Here is a 17255-nt window from a genome sequence, read left to right as displayed (position 1 = left end):
ACAATAACATATTAAAGGGTAAGGATTCAATTTAGTCTGCGTGTATATTTGTGAACACAATGTCGTTTCTACATTTTTTTTATGGTTATTTATATTTTTGAAGAATCTTGAAATTCCTTTGTCGATTTTTTTTAATTACGTAGATGAATCAACACGCTCACTGATTTTAAAAAAAAAGTCGCCACCCACCCCGTGACATGAGGTCAAACTCTCTCAATTGTACCATACAGCGGCCTTCCCACGCATCGAAACAAAACACATTTCTAGACGATTTTAAGCGACAGAAATTATAGAAAGAAATACTAATTATGAGGGCAAGAAAATAAAAATATCGAAGGGTACAGTAAACAACCAGTATCAATTAATAAATCTGCAGGTTCTAAATATGTAATAACCAAGCCTTATTTCGGTGAGGGATAGAAATAGGTATGACTGTAATAAGTGAAATAGTGTCTGGAACAAAAAAAAAATATTAGTTCAATTACATTTAATAACAAAACAAATTTACTCTCGGTATTTAAAAAAAATCGAACTATCCACATGAATATTGACGAATGTTACTTATACCGTGTTAAAAAAGTAATCCATCATTTTTCTAAGAAACTTTTTATTCAGTGATTATTAAGTTTTCATTGAAAAGTACAATGATTGACTAACTAAAAATAATATTTAATGGGACTTGCGATTTCTTGGAGAGCAAGGAAGACAAGTAAGACCAGGCTTCTAAATTAAATATTAAACACAAAGCTGTCAAAATTTCTCTTACACAAGTATGAAAATGTCATTTTCTGTAAATATACGTTATCTACAATAATCTCATTGGGAATACACTAGGTATTAACTTAATGGTCCCATTCGTTAACAACAATACAAGTGAATCCACCTACACCCAATACAAACTACATGTACGTCTTAATTGAATTAACTTAATTACCACGTTCTAGACTAAGATTGGGTTCTGACAGTTGATGAGATAGCTCGCTAATAATATACTCGCCGGTTTAGATGCATTTTGATTGTGCAAAGTCTAATAAATATCTGATAAACTACCGAAGGACTTGGTGATGCGGTAGTTATCGCCTATGACTCTTGCGCTGAGGTTCATAGACTCAATTCCCACATTGGGTAAACATTCGTGTCATGAACAGGCTTTCTTACTCTTTCTCAGGGTGTTTATTATCTATATATGTTTATATTTAAAGGTGTATACCTATGTGAGTCTCTGATACCCAAAACCCGGAATCCTAATTTAGAACCGAATGACTATGCGTGATTTGATCCCAGTTTCACAAAAAAAAACACCTTTGTCCGACATATCTATCTGTTGTTTTAATACTAAAGTTAATGTTGTTTTTAGTAGCTCTATAATTTGCGAATTATAACTTTTTTGCAGACTAAAATAATATAGATAAATATTGAATTTAGTTAATGTATCAACATTTTTTAGACATTTCTCTTTAATAATTCATATCAGTAAAACAAAAAATTGATTTTTAGTAAATCAAATTGAGCGTTAATATAATAACAAGCTTTTTACATATCACTTAAATATCAAAGTGTATTGTGTTATGTATTGTATCCAATTGTAAGACTCTTCTATTGCCAGTCTATTAAAATGTTTGCTTCAAATCATTCTATAACAATTTGTAATACCTACGGTAGGTTTCTAATTCTAAAAAAAAAGCCAATATAAATTGCAATACAATTTACATACTGTGATCGCAAAAATGTGAAAAATAACGCACGTTGTGCTCGTAAGGGTATTAAGTAATTTGAAGGGCAGAACTGAACCCTGGGGGCTTCCATCCATCACGAGACTCGCTCAATTGACATCGACGTCAACGCTTAACCCCTAGTTGGTAACGTTTGTGATACATGACATCTTTGAGGTAAAAAAAAAAGAAAAAAAAAGATAAAAAACATCGATTTATACGTTACATTGTTTCAATATATTCTGTCAAACAAGTACTTGCATTAACGTGCCACAATTTCAATTCAAATGTCAAGTACAAATACACATTTGGATTTAAAGTTAGCCAAAGACAGATGAGGTTCTATTCAAAAATCAAGAAATCTATTTGATTGTTTTAGAAGCTTGCGATTTTTTGAAACTTGCGCGAGTTGTGGACATAATAAAAACTAAATATTTCTACTGCTTACAGCTGACGTACAGAAGTTCGTGACCACAAAAAACTGTAAAGTATTCTAACCGTCGGAAACATAATAATTTAATAACACTAACTAACTAACTAACTATGACGACGCTTGCAGCTGAAAGTAAGCATTGTAGTTTTTGACGAAGCATCCTGCCGATAACTCTATTTCTGTAATCTGACGAAGCATGTTGCGGATAATAACATGTACTTTTAGATTAGGAATATTATGTTCTTTTATTTATAATAAAGTTTGAATTTTTTATTCACCTACTACAACTAACTAACTAATAAAACTCGCGGATGGATCTGGACTGCCCAATAATGCAACACTGGACACGTGTGCATGTTCGATTCCGATAGAGGCACCCGTCACGTGCGGACGTGCTCATCGTCCACTCGATCGCCCGGTCTTTGTTCGCCCGGCTTTTGTTAGCCCGGCCATTGTTCGCGCGGCCTGTGTTCGTGGTACATCTGCCGACTAAGTGCTCTTTCTGGAAGTTTTTATTTGTTTTGTTTCCTTTTGTTGTTTCTGTGTTCGTGGTACATCTGCCGACAAAGTGGTTTCCTGCAAGTATTTATTTGTTTTGTTTCTTTTCGTAATTTCTGTTTTGCTGTGCTTTTTCTTTGTCCTGTAGTAATCGCGCCGCATTGCCACCTGTGTTCAATAGAACCGCTCAGGTCCGAGAAGTTGGGGCCTCGCCGCAAGGCGAGTGTTTTCAAGACCCGGGGCCGCCCCACCTGGGTACTCAGCGATCATGGACGCTGTATTCGCGGAATTCCTCCGACTTCGCCACCCACAGCTCGCCTCGGAGTTTTTGGCCTTCAAGGCCAATCACACTGCGAGCCCTCTCGAGGACTCCGCCGCGCTCGCTGCTCCTGCGTCGCCTGTACCTGCGTGCAGAGCTTCTGCATTGAGCACCGCAGCCTCTGTCGTGCCTGCCGCTCCCGTGTCGCCTATACTGGCGAGAAAAGCTGCTGCGTCGTCCGCCGTGACCATCGTTTCAGCTGAGCGATCATCCGCGGCCTCCGTCGCGCCCTCTAAAACACCTACACTTGCTCGTAGGTCGCCTGCACCCGCCTCCTCGTGCTCCGACTCTGACTCGGACATGGAGGTCGACCTCGCCCCCGCCTCATCGACGGATGGATTCACCCTGGTACAGAAGGGTAAGAAGCGTGCCGCGGAGTCTCGAGCTCCCGCGGCCGCTAAAATTAGCAAAGCCGTGAACGCGTCGCGCCCCCGCCCTCAGACTCCCGTTGCGCCCCCAGCCCGTGCCACTCCGTCGCCGCGTCCGGTGGCACAAAATAAAACCCAGACCCCTCCCCCGGTTATCCTTCAGGAGAAGGCAGCTTGGGATCGAGTTTGCCTGGCCCTTAAGGCCAAAAATATAAATTTCACGAATGCCCGTAACCTCGCGAACGGCATTCAAATTAAGGTTCAAACACCCGACGACCATAGGGCCCTCTCTTCTTACCTCCGTAAGGAGCGTATAAGTTTCCATACGTATACGCTCCAGGAGGAGCGCGAACTCCGCGTTGTAATACGCGGAATCCCTAAAGAGTTAGATGTAGAGCTCGTAAAAGCCGACCTGTTAGAACAAGGCCTTCCAGTGAATTCTGTGCACCGTATGCACACCGGTCGCGGTAGGGAGCCATATAATATGGTTCTAGTCGCTCTCCAGCCTACCCCCGAGGGTAAGAAAATCTTTAACACACAGACCGTCTGTAGGCTCTCTGGTATCGCTGTCGAAGCCCCCCATAAAAAAGGCACTCCTAGCCAGTGCCATAACTGTCAATTGTACGGGCACTCTTCCCGTAACTGTCACGCGCGCCCCCGATGTGTTAAGTGTTTGGGCGATCACGCCACGGCCCTCTGCGCTCGCGACCAAAAAACCGCGACGGAACCGCCTAGCTGCGTCCTGTGTCGAACACAGGGTCACCCCGCGAATTACCGTGGTTGCCCCCGAGCCCCTAAAATAAATCGCCGCGTCGCCCGCCAAAACCGCCTCCGAGCTTCCGGCCCAGACATCAAAGCCTCGGCACCCTCTGCGTCGCAGGCTAAGCCAGCGTTCGTTCCGGCGGCGGTGCCCAGTGTCTCGGCCTGGGCAAAACCGCTGCCGTACACGAACACGGCTACAACTCCCTCCTCCGCGATTCGTCCCGCCCCCGCGACTCGTCCCTCTCCCGCGACTTGCCCTCCGACCGCGTCCGATAATCTCGCTTTAGCGATCGACTTCTTTCAGTCGATCAACTTTGAGCGCGTTAACGCTTTGGGCGACGCCATTCGCGCTGCCTCCACTGCACAACACTTTATCGCCGTTGTGCAGGAATACGCCGACGTATACGCGTCATTAAATACGTACGTCCTCCCCTCACTCCGCCGGTAATCAATGGCGTATATAAGTAGAATAAAGCCCCTATCCGTAACGATAGGATTTTTTAACGCTTACGGTCTCGCAAATCAACGTGATCAGGTTTCTGACTTTTTGCGTGACCACCAAATTGATATCTTTTTAGTGCAGGAGACCCTACTTAAGCCCGCGCGCCGTGACCCTAAAATCGCGAACTATAACATGATCAGGAACGACAGGCTCTCTGCCCGTGGTGGTGGTACCGTCATTTACTATAGAAGAGCCCTGCATTGCGTCCCGCTCGATCCTCCCGCGCTCGCTAATATCGAAGCATCAGTGTGCCGAATCTCACTGACGGGACACGCGCCGATCGTTATCGCGTCCGTTTATCTTCCACCGGTTAAGATCGTTCTAAGCAGTGATATCGAGGCGCTGCTCGGTATGGGGAGCTCTGTCATTCTGGCGGGCGACCTAAATTGTAAACACATCAGGTGGAACTCACACACCACAACCCCGAATGGCAGGCGGCTTGACGCGTTAGTCGATGATCTCGCCTTCGATATCGTCGCTCCGCTAACCCCGACTCACTACCCGCTAAATATCGCGCATCGCCCGGATATACTCGACATAGCGTTATTAAAAAACGTAACTCTGCGCTTACACTCGATCGAAGTAGTTTCAGAGTTAGATTCAGACCACCGTCCCGTCGTTATGAAGCTCGGTCGCGCTCCCGATTCCGTTCCCGTCACGAGGACTGTGGTGGATTGGCACACGCTGGGCATCAGCCTGGCTGAATCTGATCCACCATCGCTCCCGTTTAACCCGGACTCTATCCCGTCTCCTCAGGATACCGCTGAAGCCATAGACATCTTAACGTCACACATCACCTCGACATTAGATAGGTCATCGAAACAAGTTGTAGCGGAGGACTTCCTTCACCGCTTCAAATTGTCCGACGATATTAGGGAACTCCTTAGAGCTAAGAACGCCTCGATACGCGCCTACGACAGGTATCCTACCGCGGAAAATCGTATTCGAATGCGTGCCCTACAACGCGACGTAAAGTCTCGCATCGCCGAAGTCCGAGATGCCAGATGGTCTGATTTCTTAGAAGGACTCGCGCCCTCCCAAAGGTCTTACTACCGCTTAGCTCGTACTCTCAAATCGGATACGGTAGTAACTATGCCCCCCCTCGTAGGCCCCTCAGGCCGACTCGCGGCGTTCGATGATGACGAAAAAGCAGAGCTGCTGGCCGATACATTGCAAACCCAGTGCACGCCCAGCACTCAATCCGTGGACCCTGTTCATGTAGAATTAGTAGACAGTGAGGTAGAACGCAGAGCCTCCTTGCCACCATCGGATGCGTTACCACCCGTCACCCCGATAGAAGTTAAAGACTTGATCAAAGACCTACGTCCTCGCAAGGCTCCCGGTTCCGACTGTATATCTAACCGCGTTATTAAACTTCTACCCGTCCAACTCATCGTGATGTTGGCATCTATTTTCAATGCCGCTATGGCGAACTGTATCTTTCCCGCGGTGTGGAAAGAAGCGGACGTTATCGGCATACATAAACCCGGTAAACCAAAAAATCATCCGACGAGCTACCGCCCGATTAGCCTCCTCATGTCTCTAGGCAAACTGTATGAGCGTCTGCTCTACAAACGCCTCAGAGACTTCGTCTCATCCAAGGGCATTCTTATCGATGAACAATTCGGATTCCGTACAAATCACTCATGCGTTCAACAGGTGCACCGCCTCACGGAGCACATTCTTGTGGGGCTTAATCGACCAAAACCGTTATACACGGGAGCTCTCTTCTTCGACGTCGCAAAAGCGTTCGACAAAGTCTGGCACAATGGTTTGATTTTCAAACTATTCAACATGGGCGTGCCGGATAGTCTCGTGCTCATCATACGGGACTTCTTGTCGAACCGCTCTTTTCGATATCGAGTCGAGGGAACCCGCTCCTCCCCACGACCTCTCACAGCTGGAGTCCCGCAAGGCTCTGTCCTCTCACCCCTCCTATTTAGCTTATTCGTCAACGATATTCCCCGGTCGCCGCCGACCCATTTAGCTTTATTCGCCGACGACACGACTGTTTACTATTCTAGTAGAAATAAGTCCCTAATCGCGAAGAAGCTTCAGAGCGCAGCCCTAGCCCTAGGACAGTGGTTCCGAAAATGGCGCATAGACATCAACCCAGCGAAAAGTACTGCGGTGCTATTTCAGAGGGGAAGCTCCACACGGATTTCCTCCCGGATTAGGAGGAGGAATCTCACACCCCCGATTACTCTCTTTAGACAACCCATACCCTGGGCCAGGAAGGTCAAGTACCTGGGCGTTACCCTGGATGCATCGATGACATTCCGCCCGCATATAAAATCAGTCCGTGACCGTGCCGCGTTTATTCTCGGTAGACTCTACCCCATGATCTGTAAGCGGAGTAAAATGTCCCTTCGGAACAAGGTGACACTTTACAAAACTTGCATAAGGCCCGTCATGACTTACGCGAGTGTGGTGTTCGCTCACGCGGCCCGCACACACATAGACACCCTCCAATCCCTACAATCCCGCTTTTGCAGGTTAGCTGTCGGGGCTCCGTGGTTCGTGAGGAACGTTGACCTACACGACGACCTGGGCCTCGAATCAATTCGGAAATACATGAAGTCAGCGTCGGAACGATACTTCGATAAGGCTATGCGTCATGATAATCGCCTTATCGTTGCCGCCGCTGACTACTCCCCGAATCCTGATCATGCAGGAGCCAGTCACCGTCGACGCCCTAGACACGTCCTTACGGATCCATCAGATCCAATAACCTTTGCATTAGATGCCTTCAGCTCTAATACTAGTGGCAGGCTTAGGGACCCCGGTAACCGTACTCGTCGAACTCGACAAAGAGGTCGACGTGCAACCTAACCCATGCATCAGCCCGCTGAGTTTCTCGCCGGATCTTCTCAGCGGGTCGCGATTCCGATCCGGTAGTAGATTCATTCGCGAAACAATTGCTCTTGAGTTGTTAGGTCTCCTTCGGAGGCGCTCGGGCAGTTGTTAGCAAATCCCACCCCTCTTGGCTGAGCCTTTGCTCGCCCACCTGTCCTGGTGAAACTGGAAAGGCCTTCGGGCCACCAGTAAACTTTCAATCATAAAAAAAAAAAAAAAAAAAAAAAAAAAAAAAAACGTGTGCATGTTAAGGTAGTTTTGACGTTCATTTTTATTTTTTGTTTATTATTATTATTGTTTTTATTTTATTCCGAAATTGTGGTTATTGTTTTTATTTAATTCTGGTATACTACATGAAACGTTAATGAATGTAATATGGATGCAAAATGTGAAGTAAATGAAATAAATAAAGAAACCGTGAAAGTAGTTTAATAATGAATCATCTGACTCATAACAAATTAGAGTTGCTTCGAAACGCAAAAAATGATAATAAAGTCTCAATTGTACTATATTTCTATAGCATTCAAATTAAGGTCTCCAATTACAGCTCGTGTAAACCAGGCTTAATGGAAGATTTATGGGTGCATTCTGCTCCCACGTACTAGCACTTCAAGCGTGATGACTCCTGTCAATCAATCTTAAAATTGTCGCTACAACATCTCTTAGCGTAGATACGTTGGCACCTGGATTCCTTTTTTTTTTTAGACTGGTATTCGCCAATTTTGGTGTTTGATAAATTTAATCAATACAAAGAAACACAAATCAAAATGATGAACAACTAACCTTTTCATTAAAAAACTACCACAATTTAGTATTAAATTAAAATTTTGTACAATAGACACGTCTCCGTGACTTGACATCTGTTTAATTAGTTGCATACGGATACATTTTGTATGCTTTCTAAATGTTAAAAAAATAGCTTACATATATTTTTTTTATTGCTTAGATGGGAGGACGAGCTCACAGCCCACCTGGTGTTAAGTGGTTACTGGAGTCCATAGACATCTACAACGTAAATGCGCCACCCACCTTGAGATATAAGTTCTAAGGTCTCAATATAGTTACAACGGCTACCCCACCCTTCAAACCGAAACGCATTACTGCTTCACGGCAGAAATAGGCGGGGTGGTGGTACCTACCCGTGCGGACTCACAAGAGGTCCTACCACCAGTTGGATGAGTAATCTTTTAATTTTGTTCTTGTATATTTCCTCCTTTTCCTAGTATCGTTTGTTATAATAAATATAACTTTATATTGTACATTTTCTTGTTACGAGGCAACGAAACAAAATAAAAACGAGAAATGATTGCGGCAAACGAACACTAAACGTTGTATTTTATTGACACTAAAACAACGCATTTACTTTTACAGGAAGCATTTAACATAAACTACATAATCACACACTGATTTTTTTTACTAGCTAGCGAAAGAAACTTATAAGTTATTAGTCTATAGGTGTGAGACTTTAGGAATACTTTAATTTTTTTTTATAATTTTTTTATTTCCTTTGAAGGCAGACACTATACAGACACAGTATACCTGACGGTGAGTTGTTACCGTCGCCCGTGGATGACAATAATACCGTCAACAATGCTAATTTTATTCTCTTTAAGATTTTCTAAACACGATTATCTATTTTTAATACTAAATACTGAATTTTACGGTTACTTAAAAAACCAACCGTCCCATCATTTCTAAATGATTGTAATACAATAAAGTATATCGTCGTTGTCAAACCAAAATCTGCAATGTGCACTTTTTGAGATTTTTACTTTTTGACATTTTCGTATAGTTCACAGCCCTATCTACCGTATAAAAGAAACGGTGTCTATAGCTTTAATATTTATCTATAGCTTTCATTTGATATTATAGTCCTTAAAACTTCACTTTCATATAAAATTTTATACGAAAATGTTTTTACTCGTTAATTCAAAATAGAGTTTTTGCACATAGCAGATTTTGGTTTGACAGCGACGATATGTAAAATTATAATCTAAACTTCATGTAGTGTATGTCCAACATTTTCATCGTACTTACTCAACTAGGAGCGAAGTCAATTGAAGGAAATTTGATAGAATCCACTGCAGCTTCGTAGACTCGACTTCAACATTCATTCTCGATGTAAACCCCAAGTTGCCCTCTCGAAACTCATTAAAAGTAAATCCGGCTGCGCTTTCTAAAGACGTTGAATTAAAGCTTCCTTTAAAGAATATTTCTTAAAACTGCGAGCGTTGAGCGCGCCTCATTTGCTACTATTGAGTCGTTCTCATAGTTCAATGCTGTTCCTTACGTTCAAATGAAGCTAAAGATTGAATCATTCCGAAGTCGTCTCTTTGAAAGACACTCACTTTTTTTGCTATCAGCTAAATTGGAATCTTCATGGTTGAAAAAATTGGATCAGATACCCGATTTACCACTCAATAGGGTTTATTTAAAATTCGGAACTGTACGATTACTTCTGTTTTTTTTATTAAGAAAACTAGCTGACCCGGCAGACTTCGTAGTGCCTCAATCGATAAACAAAACACCTAAACTTTTGTATAAAATAAACTGAAAACAAACAAAAGGAACCCGTCCGACGGGAGACACATCAAAGGGAAAACAAAATTGTTATTTTTATTTAATTCCGAGCATTTTCATATTTATATACCTTTTAAGCCTTCTCTGGACTTCCACAAATAATTCAAGACCAAAATTAGCCTAATCGGTCCAGCCGCTTTCGAGTTTTAGCGAGACTAACGAACAGCAATTCATTTCTATATATATAACTATATAAATTAAACCATAGTTTCTGTTCAACAATTGCTTTTCCTTTAAAAACTAAAGTTACAACAACACGCTGATTCACGTTACCATTTTTATTTATTTAAAGGTCTACATAGAACGATTTACTTCTAGAAAAAAATATTCAGCTTTTATTTTATCCTGCTAAGACAGACTTTCAGTTTTATTACTTTAACCGATGCAAGCCATTCGCATAAGTCGCTTGTCTTCAATAATGTATGTAACCTCTATACGATTAATCCTTAAAGAGATTAATATGTTATTTATATAATTCTTCTATAGATGACATAAATAGAATTTCGATTATTGAAACATTAGAACATAGATTATACACTTAATATATTTGAGACATTAGAACATTAGACATATAAAGAGCATTTTTGCAATATTAAAATATAAAAAGATATAAAAATAATGGTGAAGCAATAGCTTTAAATGTTGTTTCTCTTTATAAGAGCAACTCAATTGCTATAGTTTTACAAAGCTAAACTGTATTTTGATACAAATAAAATAATACATTATATGTATATTTGAATCAAGGTTTGTTATTTGATATTACGAACATAAACCTTTTCGATTTTATTGCATGTGTTTAAATTATGAAGTTCAGTTGCAGCCAGAGTCTACTAGCCTTTTTTTATGTACTTAGTTAGTATACGGAACGAATCATTGTAACCATTGAAAAAAGTGGGTATTCCATGACGAGATGAAATCATTTAATATTTAAAGAGGTTAAGGTTCCACACTCTTTTCATACGTTCCATTCTTACCAATTCTACATTAACATAATTTAGTGTTCCATATTAATTAGCGGCAGAGTGTATAGTATAGTCCACATGCTTAGATATCCAGTTGCTTTATGACGCGAAGCAATCTTCCGTGGGATTGAACTTCGAAAATAGGCGAAAATTTTTAAACTACGTGATATAAGATGATATAAGTACAATGATATAAAGTAACAAATTATTATTATTTGAATTTTATAAAAGAAAGTACACTTTTTGATTATAACACAACAAAAACAGAATTCAATGAATCCGTTGGAATCGTGCAGTAACAAGAGAAGGGTGTCTGTACGGTACCTAGCTGTTTATTTAATAACGTTGCGCCGCTTCGATAAGCGTTCGTATTGTGAACCGAATGTAGGCATAGGACGAAAATAGACAGATAAAAGTGTAAATCTTCTAAAAATAAGTCATCAAAATGCTTTGTATTCCAGTACGCCTTTACAGAAACAACAAACCGTTACGATTTTCCCAACGGAAAAGCATTGCATCAAAAAATGAAGGATCAAATTGTTTACTGAGTTACAAATCTTAGAATAATTTAATGTATCATTTTAATCAATTAACAATTAAATTATTTCAAAAGACAATGTGGAGTTTATTTTATATCTAACAAGTAGCTCACAAATACCTATCACCTATACGTTCTATTAGTATCTACCTAATTTTTACAATAGCATAAGAATACATATTTTATCACATCGCTTAGTTAGCGCACCGGTCCGTGGGTAGGTGAAATACCACATTAGACTACCAGCAATTACGTAGGTAACAAGAGGATAGATAGTGCAAGCGTTTATTACAATTGAGAATTATTAAACATATTTAACTGTAATTAAAATGTAATTAAACTGTAATTAAAATGTTAACTACGCTTATTCGGGGCATCTCTGAGAACAAAATACAAATTGGAATCACTTCTATGAAATCTACATGGACAAAACTATTTACAGATATAAATAAAACATTTAAAATGTTATTAAACTGGGTAATTACCTATTTAAACATAGCTGCTATATAAACACAGCCGATATAGATATCGCTGCAAATTTTTATCGCATATTTCCAAGTACTTTTGAATTTGTGGATATTTTATTCTCCTGTCTCATATTCACTTGCAGCAAGTTTCAAGTGACATGCCTTTATATAATAAAAGATGTCCGGGAGTATTTTACAAAGAGTTCATATATCTATGTTCCAGAAACGTCACTTAAAGACGAGGCACTTCTAATAGCCAATGACCCTGTACTGTCACCCCAATTTCTACAAATGCGCTCTGCTTGCCAAACACTGATATTAGTTTTCTCGAAAAGCACTCTTCTTGAGTGTTTCCTGCTATATTTCATTCAGAATAATATCGTAATAACTTATACAGTGCGATATTTAGCAAGTTATCTGTTTGATTTTGGCATTGGGTGAAGGATCTTGTCATTGACGTTTTCATCTTTGTAAAGAACGTTTGCTGGTTTATTTATAGAGCAACGTTAAGGTGTGGTATACGGTGGAATTTTCATTACGAACTGTAGGTAAAATAATTTTAAGCACTGATTTCATGGACGCCGTTTCTAATATACCCTGCTTACGGACCACGAGCTTTTTATTGCCCTACTGGGAAAGTCGAGCTCACAGCCCGTATATTATTAGGTGGTGGTAGTACACATGCGTCACAACGCAAAAACTATTTACATTGAAACCATGACATCCCGTACCTACAACTAAATTACATCGAAATCTCAACTATGTTGAATAAAACCTGTCTCGCCATTGGAACGATTGATTGCTGCTCGTCAGAAACATACCGGATTATATTATATATTTATTTATTTCGTGCGGGATCACAATTTTGTGCTAGTCAATTGTAAGTCTAATTTTGTTTTTCAGAAGATAGGCAGACCAAAGTCTAGATGGTCGCTGAATCAGTGGATGAGAAGCACGTGAATTTCTCAACCGTAGTGGGGTGGAGAATGTTGAGAGACTAAGTATTGACCAGCTAGCTTCTAACTTATACATATCTTTGTGTATGATGTAATTAGGGTTCAATTTAGTTTGCGTACTATCCGTAAAGAAAAACTGTGTGTGGTTGCAACGACATTTATTGTGCGACTGACTTCACTTTTGACAAGTAAAAATATCGTAATTAGCAAAGAGTATAAGGTTAGTAACAACATACCGCCCACCAAAGGACTACTAAGTTCTTTCTAAATCTATTGCACTAATTACAACGTCAAGGTGACTTCAAAACAATATTCTACAAAACGAAATAAAGGTTGCTTAAATACTAGACATCATAATACAATATGCTTAACTTGAGACTTAGTATAATATTGCTACAGTGACATTGGTAGAGAATCTTGACAAAATTACAAGATGACATTTCACCGAGTGGAATCCACAGGCAAACGACATAATTTTGTTATTGATCTTTTTGTCACAGAACTGCCACTTTTCACACTGTAAACTCTCGTGAGATTATCAGGACCTGGGTGCTTCTCGACTATTCTTCCCAAAGACCATTTTCCAGGCGGCAAGTAATCGGTTTTTATTAAGACTATATCTCCAATTTTAAATTCCTCCTCTCTTCTTAGCCACTTAGGACGCTGCTGCAGTCTGGATAAGTACTCGTCCTGCCATCGCCGCCAAAAATCATTGACCAGCTTTTGTGTGTGTTGCCATCTAGATAAATGATGTACCCGAACCTCCTTCATGTTAGGCGATGGTACGACGATAGGAGCTTCTCCAATTAGGAAATGCCCGGGTGTCAATGGGTTTAAATTTTCTATATCTGTGTCATCCAGCGGACATAACGGTCTCGAATTTAAACAAGCTTCCACTTGGCAGAGAATGGTGCTCATTTCTTCAAATGTAAGGTGAGTTTTAAGGATCCTTTTTAAATGAAATTTTATAGACTTAACTCCCGCTTCCCATAATCCGCCAAACGTAGGACTGTAGGCCGGAATAAAATGCCATTGGGTACCTTCTGTAGCAAGCTTTTCTGCTATGTTTCCGGGGAACTGTAATTGAGCCTCGTTCCAGGCATCTTGCAGTTCCTTATCAGCTCCTATAAAATTTCGACCTTGGTCACTCCAGAGGTGACAGCATTTGCCTCTTCTGGACACAAAACGCTTAAAAGCTCCGATGAAGGCTTCTGAAGTTTGATCACTAACTAGTTCAATGTGGATCGCCTTAGTAGCCATACAGATGAAGATACATACGTAGGCCTTGACTGTCTTACATCCTCTGAACCGCGACATCAATATGTGAAACGGCCCTGCAAAGTCAACCCCACTATTTATAAATGGTCTTGATGGGTTTACTCTCTGCTCCGGTAAGTCTCCCATTAATTGGGTTCTGGTAATAGCATTCATTCTGGCGCATATTAAACATTGATGTACATGCTTCTTTGTTATTGATTTTGCCCTTATGATCCAATATTTTGATCTGAGATAACATAGCATTAACTGAACCCCTCCATGTAGTGTCTTGATATGGGCGTCAGCAACGATCAAGTGTACTAGGGTGTTGTTATTTCCAATAATAATTGGGTGTTTTCGGTCATCAGGTAAGTTAGTATGTTTAAGGCGACCGCCCACCCTGAGGATATGATTCTCATCCAAGTATGGGTTTAGCGATCGTAATTTACTTTTTTTTCTAACTTGTTTCTTATCTCTTAGCCGATCTATTTCTTCTTTGAATTCTTGTTGTACTAACTTAATGCATGTGATAAGCGCGTCTTCTAATTCTTGTGTAGTTATTTCGTTGCTCGTACTTAAATTACTTTTGTATCTTAGAAATCCTTTACAGTAAATAATAGTTTTTAGTAATTCTGGTAACGTATCAAAATCTTCAAACTGAGCGGTTAAAGGTTTTAGTTCTTCTGCATTGTGGTAAGTATTTAATTTTATTGGTTTCATTTCTAATTCTGTTTCCGTTATTCCAGGCTTACTGTATATTATTTCTTTTTTGCATAACCACTTGGGCCCTGTCCACCACAACTCTTTCTGTTTCAAGTCCGCCAGCAGCATGCCCCGCGACCCGATGTCTGCAGGATTCTCTTCCGAAGCTACATGGAACCATCGGTGTGTGTTTACATTCTCTACAATTTCTACGACCCGGTTCGCCTCGAATGTCTTCCATCTATGAGGATCACCAGATAGCCATGCAAGAACAATTGATGAGTCTGTCCATGCATAGATGTTAGAAGTAGATATACGCATTGCGTTTTCTATTTGCTTAAGTAACCTTGCTAATAACAGTGCTCCACATAACTCCAGGCGTGGTAGAGACACGGTACGGAGTGGTGCCACTCTAGTACGGGCAGCTAATAGATTGGTGAATACTGAACCATCTTCCCTCTTCACACGAATGTAAGCCACCGCGGCATAGGCTTTCATGGAAGCATCACTGAAACCATGAACCTCGATGTTTTCCATCTGTGTGCTTACTGTGTTTAGCCATCTTGGAATACCTATCTCTTTTACATGTTCAAAGTCTTCTCTTATTGTCAGCCAATCGTGTAACAGCGATTGGTTAATATCGTCATCCCAGCCAATCGGTTCTAGCCATAGCCTTTGTATGAGTATCTTAGCCAAAATTAAGCTAGGGGCGATCCATCCCAGTGGGTCAAAAAGTCTTTGAATATCAGATAGTATGCCTCTCTTTGTAATATTGCTTGACCTTGCTGGTAAGTTAACCTTGTATTGAAATTGATCCGTGCCCAGGTTCCATATCAAACCTAGGGCTTGTACTTTTCCATCCAATTTAAAATCCAACTGTGCTCGAGATGTACGTTTGTTTGGTTCTATAGATTTCAAAAATTCAGCAGAATTGGATGACCATTTTGATAATACAAATCCACCTTTCTGTAGAATATTATCTACTTCTTGTGCTCTCTTTATGGCTTCAGGAGCACTGCTTTCCCCCGACATTAGATCGTCCATGTAAAAATCTTCTTTAATAATTCGAACAGCCATTGGATGATTTCGACCCTCATCGTCAGCTACCTGGTGAAGCGTTCTTACAGCCAGGTGAGGGGCCGCCGCTGTACCAAATGTAACACGAAGCATACGATATTCTTTAATCGGGTCTGTATCATTCTCTCTCCACAAAAGGCGTTGATATCGATCGGCGTCTTCTTCATAAAGTAATATTTGCAGGTACATCTTTTGTATATCACTTGCATAGCAAACACGATGTAATCTCGATCTCATAAGTATATTCCTTAAGTCTTCTTGCAGTTGTGGACCTACAAGCAATTCATCGTTTAGAGAAACGCAGTTGGAGCCCTTCGCTGAAGCATCAAATACTACGCGTGTCTTAGAAGTTTCTCTGTCTGCGTGTACCACGGCGTGATGAGGTAAGTATACTGATTTTCTCTCAGTTATTTCATTCTTAAGTATTTCTTCCATGTAGTTAGCTTTTATGTATTCTTGCATGACCTTTGTATAATCTTCTTTCAGTTTAGTTTCTTTCTTAAATCTTCTTTCTAGCTGAAGTAACCTCTTTCTAGCTATTTCTTTTGTATTTCCATCAATCGAAATTGGATTCTTTGTATTAAATGGCAGCCTTACTAGATATCTTCCTTCACTATTTCTCGTATGTGTACTTTCATATATTGTTTCACATAGCTTTTCTTCCTTTGTTAATATTCTCTTTTTATCATTGTCAATTTCCCAGAGGAATTTCAACATATGATCTATATGGACTTGATGATGAAGGACCAGAAATGATTCATTTTCACGGTTATTATCGATTTCTCCGAAGAGGATCCACCCCAGGTTGGTTTCTTGGGCACATGGAGAACCTGGAGGGCCCTTAATAAGTGTTGGTTGCACAATCTGTGCATACTCTTTAACACCAAGAAGTAAGTCTATAGAACCTGGTTGGAAGTAGTCTGGATCTGCCAGGTTGAGTCCTTCTAGATGTGGCCAATGTGTGACAGTTACAGCTTTGGAGGGGATCTTCGTGGTCAACTGTTTACTCATAACATATGCTTGTATGTTGATTTCGAAGCTTGGATTCCAGCGGGAGCCAATCTTAAGTTGAACCACGTGATCAACGTTAGTCCTAGTAGATCCCACCCCGATGATACTTCCTCTCGCTGATTGCCTGGTAAGTTTCAGCATTTGAGCTGCCTTCTCGCTTAAAAATGAAGCCTGCGAACCTTGGTCTACTAGCGCACGAAGAACAACGGTTTGGTTATGCTCGTTCCTCGCTAAAACCATCGCTGTGGCTAGTAG

At 40.7% G+C, this 17255-nt stretch overlaps 1 protein-coding gene across 1 annotated transcript; it reads right to left on the bottom strand.

Annotated features, from left to right (window-relative positions):
• Positions 1 to 13394: 13394 nt before the first annotated feature.
• Positions 13395 to 17240, bottom strand: LOC149500982 (uncharacterized). The gene has a single exon (XM_089734954.1). It carries the CDS (start codon positions 17238 to 17240, stop codon positions 13395 to 13397), a length of 3846 nt encoding a protein of 1281 aa, XP_089591080.1.
• Positions 17241 to 17255: the final 15 nt, after the last annotated feature.

The sequence above is a fragment of the Bombyx mandarina genome, chromosome 18 (assembly GCF_030267445.1).
Source record: "Bombyx mandarina strain Sakado chromosome 18, ASM3026744v2".
Classification (NCBI taxonomy): Eukaryota; Metazoa; Arthropoda; class Insecta; order Lepidoptera; family Bombycidae; genus Bombyx; species Bombyx mandarina.
This window is presented reverse-complemented; position numbering and strand designations above follow the sequence as displayed.